The sequence below is a fragment of the Phoxinus phoxinus genome (genome assembly GCF_949152265.1).
Source record: "Phoxinus phoxinus genome assembly, chromosome: 2".
Lineage (NCBI taxonomy): Eukaryota > Metazoa > Chordata > Actinopteri > Cypriniformes > Leuciscidae > Phoxinus > Phoxinus phoxinus.
In genome coordinates, this window is record NC_136877.1 from 11,683,453 (window position 1) to 11,699,402 (window position 15,950).

The window sequence follows — 15,950 nt, forward strand, 5'->3', positions numbered from 1 at the left end:
ATGAAAGCTTATTTTGGAATACTTGATCACTCGAGCGTCACTTCATAGCAGAGGTGTGGACTCGAGTCATGTGACTTGGAGACTCGAGTCATGAATTTGATGACTTCAGACTCGACTCCACAAAATGTACAAAGACTTGCAACTCGACTTGGACTTTAACATCAATGACTCGTGACTTCACTTGGACTTGCGCCTTTTGACTCGAGAAGACTTGCTACTGAAAACTGGGGGAAAAAATGTTCACACTGCCGCGCCGCTCTCTGTTTATCTGCATCTGTGAAAAAAAAAGTGCACCACCTGAATGCATGCAGAGAGCGCGCGCGCTGCCTGCACGACATCCAATCACTGTAGTCCCACGTTGTTTTGAAAGACAACCGATGAAGCGCAACAAGCAACAACGCGCCAGTTGGCAAAAGGAACAAATAAGTCGTCGTAAAAACAAATGATTTAGATCAGTGGACAGGGCGCATATGAACGAGCAGAGACAGAGGAGCCCCGGTAGCGCGCGCGCACTCACTGTCTTCAAACAACACGAGGCGAGCGCTGTATGCTCTCTTCCTCACCTCGCGCATATCAATAGTAAAAGGTAGGAAGACCGATTGTGTTTTATAGATCAGTAGTTTGCTCAAATAAAGTGTTTGATTAGTTAGCAAGTAGCCTACATGTTCAGGAAAGCAATAATACAAATGGGTTAATGTAACGGTAAACGGACTCTGCACGAAGCTCTTTTGAAGCTGTCAAATGGTGTTGCTATTGGACACTTAGCAATTGTGATTATTGCTGCTCTGAGGTTTCTTATAGGCTACTGTTAAATCGTTGTTGTTGTTCTTGAAGAAGCATTTACTCTTGCCTCGGAGAAAACAACACGGGAATAGCGACAATTGTGCATATAAATGACTACATATGGCTTGTATTACAGCCTGTCAGCAATTTCTACATCCTTTTGTGAACGTCGTTTTACACTTGTATGCTGCACAGCGGGTCATCTTAAAAGTGCTACCAATCTCTGTATAACGGCGGCCGTCGGTGCCTAGACATGTATAAAGGCTAGATGGCTTACCGGCGCTGAGAGCCGGACCCGACGACGTCACACGGCGGCCATCTTAGGACAGGACCGCTCGTCCAGTTAGGGACTGTTCGTTATTTATTTAAGGGGCCACCGGAGGAGTTTTGAGATCAATAGTCAAAAAAGACTTGACCCTCCCTTCGCCAGCAATACATTTTTCTATGACCCTCCAAAATGATTGTGAAAAAAGGCATGACCCTCCCCGATCATTTATTGATTATTACTTTTGTAATGGTTTGCGCTTGGCAAAGATGATGTTCAGATATCTCTATGCCTAGACCTACACCAAACGTTCATTAAAAGACTCCTGCACACCAGCCTTTTTCAAACTGGCGCAGCGCTGACTCGCGGTAGAAACTGCATGATTTGATTTGTTAAACATGAGGATTATCCGTCTGGCATGGCCGCTCACTCTAACATTAACCTAGATATTTGTTCGCTGTTCTTAGGCGCATAACCAAGTGTGTGTGCGGAGTGTGTAGCGCGCACTGCATGACATGGAGGCGCCGATGCGATCAACAGTGGAAACAACTTAAAATACTCTATTTATGGCCATACAGAAAAGAATAATGCATCAGTCGCAATACTTTTATTTGTGTAAACTCACAATAACAAGAAAACGTTTTGCTTTCGTAAAATAAAATAAAACAATCAGGGTCTTTCATGGTCTCCGTGAACTGTAGCGCGTCAAAAAAAAAACAAAAAAAAAAAGCAGAAACATATCGTAGGCTATATAGCATACTAGCCTCAAATATATGAAAAAAATATCTATATAAAGCTTGATATGTCCAATAGCTTGAAATCAAATCGAAAGCAAATATCATCTGATGTAATCCGTATGAAAGATGCATTTCTCTTAAAGGCGCACTTTACAGCGGAGATGTATGGAGACATGTTTGCAGCGGACACTGATTTAGAAAAAAAGAGTTTATTAATAAACAATTAAAATGCATCGTTATTTTTAAATACATATTTATTATAATTAGCCTGTTTTTGCGGCAAGATTATACATGCGCTTGAGCGCAGAATGGGCTATATCCCATGCAGTATTTAAGCAGAAATTAACGTGCGACTAGTCAAATATTTAGTATATGGCAACAATACATTTACTATATTTGACATTATTTAATTAGTAAGTAGCCTATCCAAAAGTATTTTGGAAACTATGATAGGCCTACATTTTTTCATGATTTTTTGATGAATAAAAAATTCAAAAGAAAAGCATTTATTTAAAAAGGAAATATTTTGTAACATTACACATGTTTTAATGTCACCTTTGATAACTTTAATGCATCCTTACTGAAAAAAAATTCTGACTAGCCAAGTAAACCAACACATTTTTGAACGGCAGTGTACATTCAGTAGGTTATTATTTATTGCAATATAAACACTGTCAGATCAACAAGGTATCTCTTCATTTACCAGTCGAAGACGGAGCAACTTTCTGCTCTTATTTACTCCGTGCACTGTCAAGGTCTTCATCGTATTTATCGGTCTTTGCAGCAATTCTTTTACCGCAAATACTGCATCGCGCGCTGTTGGCATCGAGTCTGGAGAAATGTACCCACACTTTTGATCGACTTTTCCACATCTTTAAGGTAGCCTATTATGTGTGTGTCCTCGCGTCTCATATTAATATGTACGCGGAGAGTTTGTGTGTGTGTGCTCGCGTCTCATATGAATATGTGCGCGGAGAGTTTGTGTGTGTGTCCTCTCGTCTCATACAAGTATGCGCGTCGAGTTTGTGCGTGCGCGCGCGTCTCATATGAGTATGTGCGCGGTATCGAAATCTGGAACCGAACAACATGCCATTTTTCGATACTCGATAGTATCGAGGCAATTCGGTCGATACCTAAAAACTGTCGAGACTCGGTACCCAGCCCTAGAAAAGAACAGGTATAAATGCCCTCCGAAACGCATTCGAGACGGATTTGAATCCGATCGCTCAAACCACTTCAGGGGAGGTCTGGGCCACATTCCAGAATCCAGACAAAACTGAACAAGTGTAAATGCATCTGGTTGTTGAAACCACATATAAATTGTACTCCTCCCAAAAAATGCAATAAAATACAAATAAACGTGAGCGTGTTAGGCTTTATGTCATGTTATAGCCAGACATGACGACGCTGCAACACGCATCACTGCAGATGAGCCAACGTGCAAACTATTTGAAGAATTGAAGATAGGATTTAAATCCGTTTTACAAAAACGCATTTATGCGACCACACAAGGTGTAAATGGAATCGTTTTGATAAATCAGATAGCTATCCGATCTGAGAAAACGCATGAAGTGGCCAGGTGTAAACAGCCCTAATGTAGCACGCGTTATTTGTGTTTGTTTTCAGACATGATAGCCTAAAAGTTGTTTTATACTTGTCCTTATGCGATATCACAATTTTTGATCGTGGATGATTTAATATCTCCACGATCTGCTTTTGAAGAAATGTGGTAGTATCGCTATCACACACACTACAGCGCACATTCTATCAGCTGCAGTTCTGGCGCCTCAGTCCCAAACTCGACGTAGGCTACATCGACGTAGGACACACTCACAGGACACTGCTTGTGATTCGCAATCACAAAAGTTTATTATTTGCTCGTGGTAAACATTTCATTGGCGTTCTGTTCTGACATGATGCACTTTTTCTGAGCGCGCGCGCACTGTCAAACAGCGCCAAACTGGACTTGATCTTTCGCGTCTGATTTTTGTTGGGTCAGACCCATCTGCTAGCTATGGGGGGGACCAAGACTGAGAGAGCTACATGGAAAAATATGCACAAAACAAGCCACTTTGAAAGTTTGTTGTTTTCATGAATACAAAAGTTGGGTGACCCTCCCCCTAGACTAAAAAAAGTTGGATGACCCTCCCCTCAACAAAGAATAAAAAGGCATGACCCTCCCCTATTTTCCTCCGGTGGCCCATTCCATAAATACCGAACGGTCCCTTATAACATTAAAGTCTATTGTGCATGTAGTGCTGGAATAACTATATTTTGCTCAATTTTCAACCGATTTTCAAACGGCTTGGTGTGTCATAAACGCCAGGGATGCCATGAAACACACAGCTACGCTGCAATGTTAAGCGTTTTTTCAAAACGTGAAGCTACAATTTAAACATCAGCATCAGCACAAATCATAGCCACGTTAATAAGGTTTGTAATAAACCAAACCGTTTGTAAATCCGTCAAGAATTCAGCAAGTTACGAGCATTTGTCACTCACCTTCCGCCCACAGCAGCAGGGAGCAGCAGCGTAGTCTCCTGACCTAAGATGGCCGCCAAAGTGATGACACAGCTGACTCCGCCTTGAGCCATCTAGCCTTTATACATGTCTATGGTCGGTGCCCTCTGCTGGTAGGGAATCGTAAGATGGCCGCTCGAACACTTCCGGTGGCTTCACTGCCTGGTGGCAGTTTAGAACGTCATGAGCTATCCAGTCATTAGTGACCGTAACTTATTAGCTGCTGCATATTTACTGTATCAACGAGATGAGGCAGCAGTAGACCTGCAAATACAAGCATTTTTTGTGAATTTTTTTGTGATTTTTTTACTGTATTTGATTAATGTCATTGTATAAAAAGAGGTTTAAATAAATACAAATCTTACAGACATACATGATTTGTATACATTTTATTTCTGTGCTAAGAGGACTTGAAATGACTCGAAACTAAAATGGTAGGACTTTGGACTCGACTTGAGACTTGTTGGCTTTGACTTTTGACTCGACTCGGGACTTGCCTCATCTTTGACTCGACTTGACTCGGGACTCGAGGGCAAAGACTTGAGACTTAGGCCCCGTTTACACGATGGGAAAACGCAGATATTTCTCTGCGTTTTGGCCTGTCATTTACATGAAAACGCCGTTTTTATCCCAGAAAACGATTATTTCTAAAAACTCGATTTCTGAAAACGCCGATTATATGTTGTCGTGTCAACTGGGAGAAACGGGGTTTTAGGTTCTCTCTTGTCGATTCTGAGGATTCTGATTGGCTTGCATGGCTTTATTCTTCTCCCTACACTGCCGCCCATAGGTTTGGCATAGTTATGATGACGCTCGATGGCGTATTTATGCGGGTTGTGTGCACGATGTTATTATTGAAAACGGAGGGGGGGAAATATTCGTTTCTCTAAATACCCGGCTATGTGTAAATGTGGCCTTACTTGTGACTTGCATAAAAATGACTTTGTCCCACCTCTGCTTCATAGCGTCATCAGCAGAGCTCAAAGGATCTGTCCATGTGTTGTATTAGTTTGGTTATTTAAGAAATTCATAATAAATAGTAATAAAGCAAGATACCCTGTTGAAATATGTGAGATGTGCAGGGTTTTTTTTTACTTCAAACGTAAAGTCTAAATTAAAATGATTGAGACCGATGTGAAATGGGAGAATTTATATGTGCGTAACGCTTAGTCAATAAAACACTTCCGCATAGGATACAGCCGTGTATCCTCGCTCATAACTCCTCAGGAAGCCTCTTCACTCCTTCATCCTCGTTTCCTCGCGGTGTAATTGAGAATCGAGATGTCCTTCAAGATGGCTGAGCTCAATTGGTTTCCGGGTCATAGGATGAAGGACGGAAGAGTGAGGAAACGAGGAGAGATATTGAGAAGCACCCACGACCAAGGAAAGGAAGCGAGAGAGCAAAGCAGCCTACAACTACCTTATATACTGTAGCGCTGGGGCTGATGGGACTTGTAGTGCCCCCAACCATGTCCCATTACACATGTTTTCACTGTTATACGGTAGGGGGTGCTATAATGCATCTTCTGAAATAGTACAGAATCTCTGGATCCAAAAAAGAAAAAGAAAAGAAGAAGCAGAAACAAGCGATAGAAGCAGTGCTTACACACATGTAATCTTACGTGATCATCAAACATTAAACAACATATAAATCAAATCTGCCAAAAGTTACTTAATGAAATGTCAAACGCATGGAGAGGTTTTTGACTGTGCAAACTTTGGGGGCATTGGTGGACTTTATCTACTCTGCCTATATTTTTATCATCATTCGGAGTCCAATTCAGACAGTCTTTGGCATCTTTTTTTAAATGTTGCTTTTTTTAAAATGAAACTTAGACTTTTATTAAAGTGTTGATAAAAAAAGAATGCATCAAGTTAGAGTTTTGTTTTTTAAGCAGAGGCTCTGTTCTTTCTTTTGGCATATTGTATTCTCAGATATTCATAGCAATATATATATATATATATATATATATATATATATATATATATATATATATATATTTATTTTTTATTTTATTTTTTCTGGGGGCCATGAAGGTTTTGTGAAATTGATAAAAAATGCCATAATCACATCATGCAGTTTGAGTGGCTGAAAACTTTATATAAAAAATACAAATAAAACACTGGCGGGGAAAGAGTTAATGAAAACATAATTTTTAATGACGACAATGGTGTCTGTTTATGATTTATTTTCTCGGAAGAGAAAGACTAGAGAAAGATATTTTAAATATATACTGTATCGTCAGGAAATGTATTTAGTCAACATTTAGGAGCACACTAACTAACAGAGCTGACAGACATTTACTGGAAGCCACGTGGACATGAGGAGGGAGTTGGACGTCTTTATCAAGTCCCACTGAGAAAACAAAAACTGTTGCATTGCACATCATTTATTTGTGGGTGCTAATGGAAATCGGAGTGTGTTGTCTGATAGCTGCTACTGGACACATCTGAATTCAACAATGTTGATGTGGACCTGATATCAGAGTGGCTCAGTGTAATGAGAAACTCCACTTATTGATCACACACACACACTCAAACCACATGATGTGATTATGGTTTTCCCATCAGGATGGCTATTGGTGGTTGTTAGACATTATTTGTCTTGACAAGCTAAAATAAGATTGCACCTGGATACAGTTTCACTTCCGATACAAAAAATAAAAAAATGATGTTGCAGTTTTACTATATTGGCTCCTGTGCAGGAACTGATATACACCAAATACCAAGATTTGTTTTGTGTTTAGTTAATTAACTGTCTGTCGATAATAAATTTCCTTCTTTTCTCTCTCCACAGGGGTAACAGAGGGGTAACAGAGTTCATATTCCCATAGCAACGTGTCAACTGCTGATAATGAGTCTCCTGACACAACTCAGATTGTTACTGTGGAAGAACTTTACTCTACGGAAAAGACAGAAGGTACACACGCATAAACACTATATTTTGGGAGCACAGCCGCATGAAACCGGTTTGGACACAGCGGCCATTATGACATTTACTTTTCTATGCATCAATATCAGTCATATACATATTTATATGAACTTTCATTTGCTGATTTTTAGGAAAATATGTCTTGAAATGGGTTATGTTTATATCGCTGTTTTGAATTATCACAGTTTTAAAAAGTAATTTATATTTTTATGATGAATTTTCCTAAGATTGAAAGGGTGTAGGACAAGGGTTAAACGAATACATTTCTAAAAGGTATTTGAAAAGTAACCAAAATAAAATGATGAAGGAATGGTAAAAAGTTTCCAACGCAGTTTTAATGTGACCTTCATGTGACAACGACAGCAGCAACAACAACAACAACAACAACAACAAAAAGCCAGATAAAAAAAAAAAAGTTGAAATATGTTCAATCAAGCCCAGGGACATAAAGAAACACCCAAATACACCGTGTGATCTGTTGTTTTTGGAGAAAGAGGGGGCTCTTCCTGACCTGGAACAGGTGTGCGTAAGAACAAGCCGTTTTTATTGGTCTTTAGAGAGTGAAAAACAGTCTCACCTTCACAACGGCTGCTAGACACACGCTTGGGATTATTCATCGCCTGGACCATATCAGAGCTCCTCTGGAGATTATTCATCACCTGTCACATCTCAGAGCTCCTCTGGAGAAAATGATTGATGAGGAATGTCACTTCCTCAAAGACAGGAAACTCACAAGACGAGAGAGTGTGAGACCACACACTGATGATTATCGGGTGTGTTCAATTCATCTGCTATGGTAATGCCAGCAATAAACATGCCTGGGGTGGGCAGCGTAAAACTAGTGGTGTATAGTGAAGTTATTTATATAACGGTGGTCAAGCAGATCATAATGTTACAATTACATGATCGATCAGATATTCAAATCTGTGGATACTCGTCAGATAAAGTCATAATTGCGAAATGCAAACTCGCAATTGCGTGTTATAAAGTCTGAATTTTGAGATATAAACTCGCAATTGTGTGTTATAAAGTCTGAATTTTGAGATATAAACATTTATATACTTTTTAACCACAAATGCTCGTCTTGCTGCATTTGGTATGCCACGCATTTCCCTTTGAAAGGTCATGCGTGTTTTGGTTCAAAAAGGTAGGGTAGGGCGAAAAACTCTTCGCTTTCTTCTTCAACTTCAAAATCGTCCAACATCGTTGTTTTACCTTTTATTTATTTATTTTATTGTAAATGGCATTTGACATGCTGCGTCCCAATTCGCCTACTTATACTACGCCCTAAAAGTATGTACTCTTTTTGTGAAGTACTTTTGAGTGTGTAGCAAAAGAGTAGGCAAGCTTTGACATACTACTTCGTCATCTTTAACGGACAGATCTGTCGCGTGCATCCTGTCACCGTAAACTGCCCTGTCAATCATCTTGTCAGTTAAAATCCTCCATTCAATCTAATTTAATTTCCTACCATTTCGGAGAGAAATGTAGTAGCACGTTCATCTGCCAGTCGTGGGTCTTTCATGTTGAGACTCTCCTCATGTGCTTGCAATTTGAATGTAATGACGCATTTCAAAGTTAATGGCTAAACGTATCTTTACAAAAGTTCACAATGCTGCTGCAGATGCAATATAATGTAGACAACATTGAATAAATAAAATTTCGTCAGTTTAGATACTAATAATAAATCACTCAAACCCCTTTATCTAAACCTCTCTACATAACCGCCGGACTTGTGCGTCCTCCATGTCTGTTTTTAAACACTTTTCACTCGTCTTTGTAGTTCTAACCGAATCCTCGTCCAATGCGCGATGGGTTGTGGACAATATTAGCCGTTAGAGTGCGCATCGATCTGCACTTCGGATTCTGACCGGAAATAGTAGACAATCCGAGTATCTTTGGAACACTCATTTCAACATACTACGATTTGGGACGTACTAATTCTATTTTCGAATATTTAGGACGGATAGTATGTGAATTGGGACGCACCGTTAGGCCGTTTCTCAATATGCGTTCTTGTCTGTACTTGTGTTGTGGACTTGTAAACTGTCATCAGTCCCTGTGTGAGGTACGGTATTACTCCGCCGCTTCTTCTTCTGCTTCTTCTGTGTATTCAATGAAATGCCAGCGGTTTGCTTGCAATTGGCAAAGGTGCATTATCGCCACCAACTGGGCTGGAGTGTCTATTATTCAAGCTCTCAACGGAAGAATCACGGGTGTGATGCGTTTGGCAAAATAGGTCCACAAAAGCAAAATTCTCGGGACAGAAGCATGTGTCCAAATTTTTATCTTAACCGTTCTATTTCATCAGATACGATCTGTAAACAGGGCTTTAAGTGTAAAATACCGAACTTGTCCTTTAACATATTTTGTTTTATTGCTGCCTAAAAGATACACAAAGAGATAACCGGAGTAACCAGAGCGTACTGAGTGACGCGATCAAGAACGCCGCTGTTCCATTTGCAGAATAACCGGATTTGCATCCTTCCTCTCGTCCTCGGGAGTTCGTTCTCCTGAGTAGAACTTGTTAAGTCCGAACTACCAAGGACGCTAGTCCGAAGTTTGCGTACTTGGTAATGAGAAACGGCCACAGTCTTTGCACGTTCGCTTTGTAAACACTAGGTCAGTACTTCCGCCTATGTCACGCGGGACCTTTCAACGTAATTATGCAATGCGTGCCTCATCACAGCTAGTGCAATACGAGCATTTGTGGTTTAAAAGTATATACTTTTTTTTTTTAAACGATCGTTTTGCTAGACAAGACCCTTATTCCTCGGCTGGGATCGTGTGACCCTTTGAAGCTGGATTGAAATTGCAATTTGGACCTTCAAACCGTTGTTCCCTTTCGTTGTCACTTCGAGTTACGTCGAATGACGACGAAATGGGGTTCGCTTAGAAGTCTATCCTCTTCGAACAGTAATAAAACGAGCCAATGGCAAGCAAATGCCATGGGTCTGCTGAATTTGCATAGCATAACTCCGCCCCACCATGTGGGTATAAAGGAAGTGAGCTGGCAACATGCAGATATGTTTTCACTTCGGAGCCAGGAGCATTCTTCACTCCACAAGCCATTCTGAGATCATCTCTCTTCACTCTTCGAGACGAGCTACTCTTCAGGTGTTGGTATGACGGCGAATTCCAGCGAGCTTCATATTGCCTGCCGATCTGCGCAGTGGTCTGCCAGTCGTGTGTCTCTCCCTGGGCGCTTCAACACTGCTGTTTGAGTTTTATCTCTCTAAAAGAGCTGCACGCGGCGCGTCTTTTTAAAGACGGTTCGCCCGTGTGTTTCTGGGTGCGATACACAGATTAAATCAGCTGATGGGCACGGACGCTGTCTGATGTGTTTGGGCAGTGTTCGTGGATGCGTCATGTTCTCATTGCGGGGACATGACCATCGCAATGTAACGATCGAGACTCGATGACCTCCTCGAGAGAGAGTCCCCTCATCCACACCCCGATCTATTCTCTCCGCAAGAGGGAATACTTCGGCTGGTGGCCAGGGTGATCAGAGGCTGCTGTGTGGAACCAACCCGACGATCTATCCTCGGTCCACACACGCCTCTTCACATTGCAACCCGTGTGGTATCCGGATGAGATCGCTGACCAGTTCCCTCAATTCCTTTCTTCCTGGACGTGCATGAAGAGGTCATGAGATTACTCAGCGGCCTCTTCCGCCTTCTCTGCCCTCGATGAGGTCGCGGCCAGTGGGTACACTGGGGTTCCCCCTGTGGAGTGTTCTGTGGCGACACAACTGTGTCCCCACAGCGCCTCCACTGGCGTGGTGGCCCTAAGCACCCACCCACCCCAAAGCATGTAGGTTTTTGTCTACTCCGGTGGCAGAGATCTATAGAGCTGCGGGGCTGGCTGCCACCTCACTGCATGCTTTGCCCATCCCTCAGGTCTACCAGGCCAGGGGTGCTCATTGCTAATGCACGAGGGTGGGGCTGGTCCAGGGCTCTTGCAAGAGCTGCGTGCCGCCACCGAACTCGCTCTACGGGCGACGAAGGTGACCACACGCTCCCTGGGTCAGGTGATGTCCACATATGTGGTCCAGAGACAAGAACTGGCTTAGTCTGGTTGATATGTGCGAGGCTGAGCGAACCCGCTTCCTCAACTCCCCATATCCCAGACTGGCCTCCTCGGCGGCGCAGTCGAGGACTCTGCCCAGAGTTCTTGGCCGCCCAGAGCAGACTGAGGCTCTGATCCCGCGGCCATCTGCTCAGCCGCCGGCTCAGCCGCCTCAATCTGCTCGCCGCCGAGGGCGCCCTCCTGCGACACTCCCCGCCGGCCCTAACAGCATCCTTCACCCAGGGCGTGCCTGGAGGTAGTCGCAGGAAGGTGCCCCAGCCCGTACCAGCCCCGCAGCAATGCGGTGCTCCCGTTACGGGCAGCTCAGAGGTGGGTTGCAGTTCTTTCTAGGAGGTGGTTGCAGGGCCACTCCTTCCCCCGGTGGAGGGCCGGGGGAAAACCTCTTTTTCCAAAGAACTGTCACTCCCATCTCTGAGCACACAGAGTTCTCGGACGACAGTGCGCGCCACCCTCGGGTCCCGCCACTCTCGCCCTCCTCTGTCACAGAGTTCTCGGATGACAGTGCGCACGCTCACGGGCCTCGCCACTCTCGTCCCCCTCTGTCACCAGACCCCTGCCAGAGCACGCCCCTGTGGAACGCTGGTCCTTCCCTGGCCTCCTCTGGCAGGACGCGGCTAATGACCGTGCCCCCACACCGGGCCGCTATGCCACCCACGTCCGGGCCGGTCATTCTGCTTCGCTGCACCCCCGGGGGGACGTCTGTCGTTCGCATGACCCCGCTGGCACAGTCCGTGGGAGCCTGGTTAGAGCTTCCCCCCTGTCCCGCTAGCTCACGCGAACTATCAGGCTCGGCTAAGCGATTCAGTTCGCGCGGTCTCCTCCCCGCTTCAGGGGAGTCCGCTTCACTATGGTCGGTGGCAATGCCCCTGTCATGAGAGCGGAGGTCGCCACCCTGCTGGCGAAGGGTGCGATCGAGACTGTCCCTCCAGCCGCAATGAGGTCCGGCTTCTACAGCCCCTACTTCATTGTCCCCAAGAAAACCGGTGGGTTACGGCCAATCCTGGATCTGCGCGTCTTGAACCGTTCCCTTCACAGGCTTCCGTTCAAGATGCTCACGGCCAAATGCATTTTCGAATGTGTGCAGCCACAGGATTGGTTTGCAGCGATCGACCTGAAGGACGCCTACTTTCATGTCTCCATTCTTCCTCGACACAGACCGTTCTTGCGGTTTGCTTTCGAGGGGCAGGCATACCAGTACGCAGTTCTCCCATTCGGGCTGGCCCTGTCTCCTCGCGTCTTCACGAAGATCAACGAGGCAGCCCTTGTGCCGCTACGGCAACACGGGGTTTGCATCCTGAATTATCTCGACGACTGGCTAATCCTAGCTCACTCTCGAGACCAGGTTTGCGAACACAGCGACCTAGTGCTCCGGCACCTAGCCCGTCTGGGCCTTCGGGTCAACTGGGAGAAGAGCAAACTTTGCCCCGTGCAGAGGATCTCTTTTCTCGGTATGGAAATCGACTCGGTCGCCATGTGCGCGCAGCTTACGAGCGCGCGCGCGCAGTCACTGTTGACTTGCCTGAGACAAATCGAGGGCAAGAGTGCGGTTCCACTGAAACTTTTTCAGAGGCTCCTGGGGCATATGGCATCTGCAGCCGCTGTAACGCCGCTCGGATTGCTTCATATGAGACCGCTTCAGCACTGGCTTCACGATCGAGTCCCGAGGTGGGCATGGCACCAGGGCACGCTCCGAGTACCAGTTACTCCGACCTGCCGTCAGACTTTCACCCTGTGGACGAACCTCAGCTTTCTATGGGCCGGAGTGCCCTTAGAACGAGTTTCCAGGCATGTTGTTGTCTCAACGGATGCCTCCTCCACGGGCTGGGGTGCCATGTGCAATGGACATGCTGCCACGGGCTCCTGGACAGGACCCCACCACCTATGGCATGTCAATTGCCTCGAGTTGCTGGCAGTACGTCTCGCTCTGCACCGCTTCCATGCGCTGCTCAAGAACCAGCATGTACTAGTCCGATCAGACAATACCGCGACAGTAGCGTACATCAACCGACAAGGTGGTCTACGCTCCCGCCGTATGTCACAACTCGCCCGCCACCTCCTCTTATGGAGTCAGAAGCATCTGAGGTCGCTTTGAGCCATTTATATCCCGGGAGACCTGAACTGTGCAGCCGACGAGCTCTCACGGCTTCAACCTCTTCCTGGAGAATGGAGACTCCATCCCCAGGCGGTTCAGCTGATTTGGGATCAGTTCGGGGACGCACAGGTAGACCTGTTTGCCTCCCACGACTTGTCCTACTGCGCCCAGTTTTACTCCCTGACCGAGGGCACGCTCGGCACGGACGCACTGGCGCACAGCTGGCCGCGGGGCCTCCGCAAGTTTGCGTTTCCCCCAGTGAGCCTTCTTGCACAGACCCTGTGCAAGATCAGGGAGGACGAGGAGCAGGTCATATTGGTTGCGCCACACTGGCCCACCCCAACCTGGTTCTCCGAACTTGTACTCCTCGCGACAGCACCTCCCTGGCCAATTCCTCTGAGGAAGGACCTCCTTTCTCAGGGACGGGGCACCCTTTGGCACCCTCGTCCCGATCTCTGGAACCTCCACGTGTGGCTCCTGGACGGGACGAGGCAGGTTTAAGTACCCTACCACCAGCGGTGGTGGCTACCATCACTTCCGCTAGAGCGTCGTCCACTAGACATGCCTACGCGTTGAAGTGGAACCTCTTCGTCTCTTGGTGCTCTTCTCAGAAGACCCCAGATCATGCCCGATCAGTGTCGTGCTTTCCTTCCTGCAGGATGGGTTGGAGCGAAGGCTGTCTCCCTCCACCCTGAAAGTGTATGTTACCGCTATCGCCGCACATCACGACGCACTCGAAGGTAAGTCCGTGGGAAAGCACGACCTGGTCATCAGGTTCCTGAGAGGAGCTACATCCTCCTCGCCCTCCTCTCGTTCCCTCTTGGGACCTCTCAGTGGTTCTAACTGCCCTGCAGAGTGCTCCCTTTGAGCCTCTGCAATCAGTGGAGCTTAAGTTCCTGTCAATCAAGACAGCGCTCCTGGTTGCATTGACCTCCATCAAGAGGGTAGGGGACCTGCACGCATTTTCTGTAGACTGGAATTCGGGCCGGCTAATTCTCACGTGATCCTGAGACCCCGGCCTGGATATGTGCCCAAGGTTCCCACCACTCCCTTCCGGGACCAGGTGGTGAACCTGCAAGCGCTGCCCCTGGAGGAGGCAGACCCAGCCTTGGCATTGCTCTGTCCAGTACGCGCCCTCCGTGCTTACGTAGACAGAACGCAGTGTTCAGGACCTCAGACCAGCTCTGTTATGGTGGGAAGCTGAAGGGAAAGGCTCTCTCCAAGCAAAGGTTGTCTCACTGGATAGTGGACGCCATTGCTTTGGCTTACCAGCAGCAAGGTCGACCGTGCCCCCTTGGTGTGACGGCCCACTCCACCCGGAGTGTGGCCTCCTCTTGGGCTCTAGCGCATGGCGCCTCGCTAACAGTCATCTGCAGAGCTGCAGGCTGGGCGACACCCAACACATTCGCCAGATTCTATAATCTCCGAGTGGAGCCAGTGTCCTCCCGTGTACTCGCTTCAACCAGCCGGTACTAGGACCCGCCCAGGTGTCTTCGCTTGCTCGCCATTCCACTCCACGGACTGGATACGTGCAATATTTTCCTCAGGTGAGCCTGATAAGCCCGGAGTTCCTCCAGCGCTGTTGACGTCAACGCCAGAGTTATGCCTCTGGCAGCTTTCGCGTTGGCTAGGTGCCGCCATGTGCATGGTTCCCCCTCTGGGCGACCCCCACGTGTGTATTCCACTGTAAGCCTCTCTCGAGCATGTGTCTTTCCCTTGGCAAGCCAGTCTGCCACCCCTGGGGTTGAAAGATTCCACACTGCGGGCTGGACACCCCAGTGTTCTCCGTATGCACCCCCCTCCGGGTCATATGTGTATTCTTAAGTCCCCCCTTCGGGCGGGCACTGATTGCATATTCCACTGAGATATGCTTCCCAGTGTACCTTGGTATTCCTGTGTTAAGTAGGAGTCCTTCGTCCGTGCTAGTCTCACGACAGGGAGCTCAGACTTACGCAGGGCACTGGAAGACAGCCGAGGTGGCGTGATTGGACTGGGAACCCCATTTCGTCGTCATTCGACGTAACTCGAAGTGACAACGAAAGGGAACGTCTCGATGTAACCCTCGTTCCCTGAGTAGGGAACGGAGACGTTACGTCTTCCTGCCACTTCCGCTGTACCGCTGGAACAGCCGAGTTCAGCCTTGGCTCCTTCAGCGAAGAAACATATCTGCATGTTGCCAGCTCACTTCCTTTATACCCACATGGTGGGGCGGAGTTATGCTATGCAAATTCAGCAGACCCATGGCATTTGCTTGCCATTGGCTCGTTTTATTACTGTTCGAAGAGGATAGGCTTCTAAGCGAACCCCATTTCGTTGTCATTCGACGTAACGTCTCCGTTCCCTACTCAGGGAACGAGGGTTACATCCGTAACCGAGACGTTCCCCATTGAAGTCCACTATATGGAGACAAATCCTGGAATGTTTTCCTCAAAAACCTTAATTTCTTTTCAACTGAAGAAAGAGAGACATGAACATCTTGGATGATGTGGTGGGTGAGTAAATTATCAGAAAATGTTCATTCTGAAGTGAACT

At 46.5% G+C, this 15,950-nt stretch overlaps 1 protein-coding gene across 1 annotated transcript in view; it reads left to right on the forward strand.

The window, feature by feature from the left end:
- Positions 1–15,950, forward strand: part of LOC306994416 (retinal-specific phospholipid-transporting ATPase ABCA4-like) — a 93,580-nt gene that overhangs the window by 9,902 nt on the left and 67,728 nt on the right. Inside the window, exon 2 of the mRNA XM_079604904.1 lies at positions 7,103–7,225. Within this exon, the coding sequence (XP_079461030.1) occupies positions 7,160–7,225 (66 nt within the window). The 5' untranslated portion in view covers positions 7,103–7,159. The remainder of the gene's footprint in view (positions 1–7,102; positions 7,226–15,950) is intronic.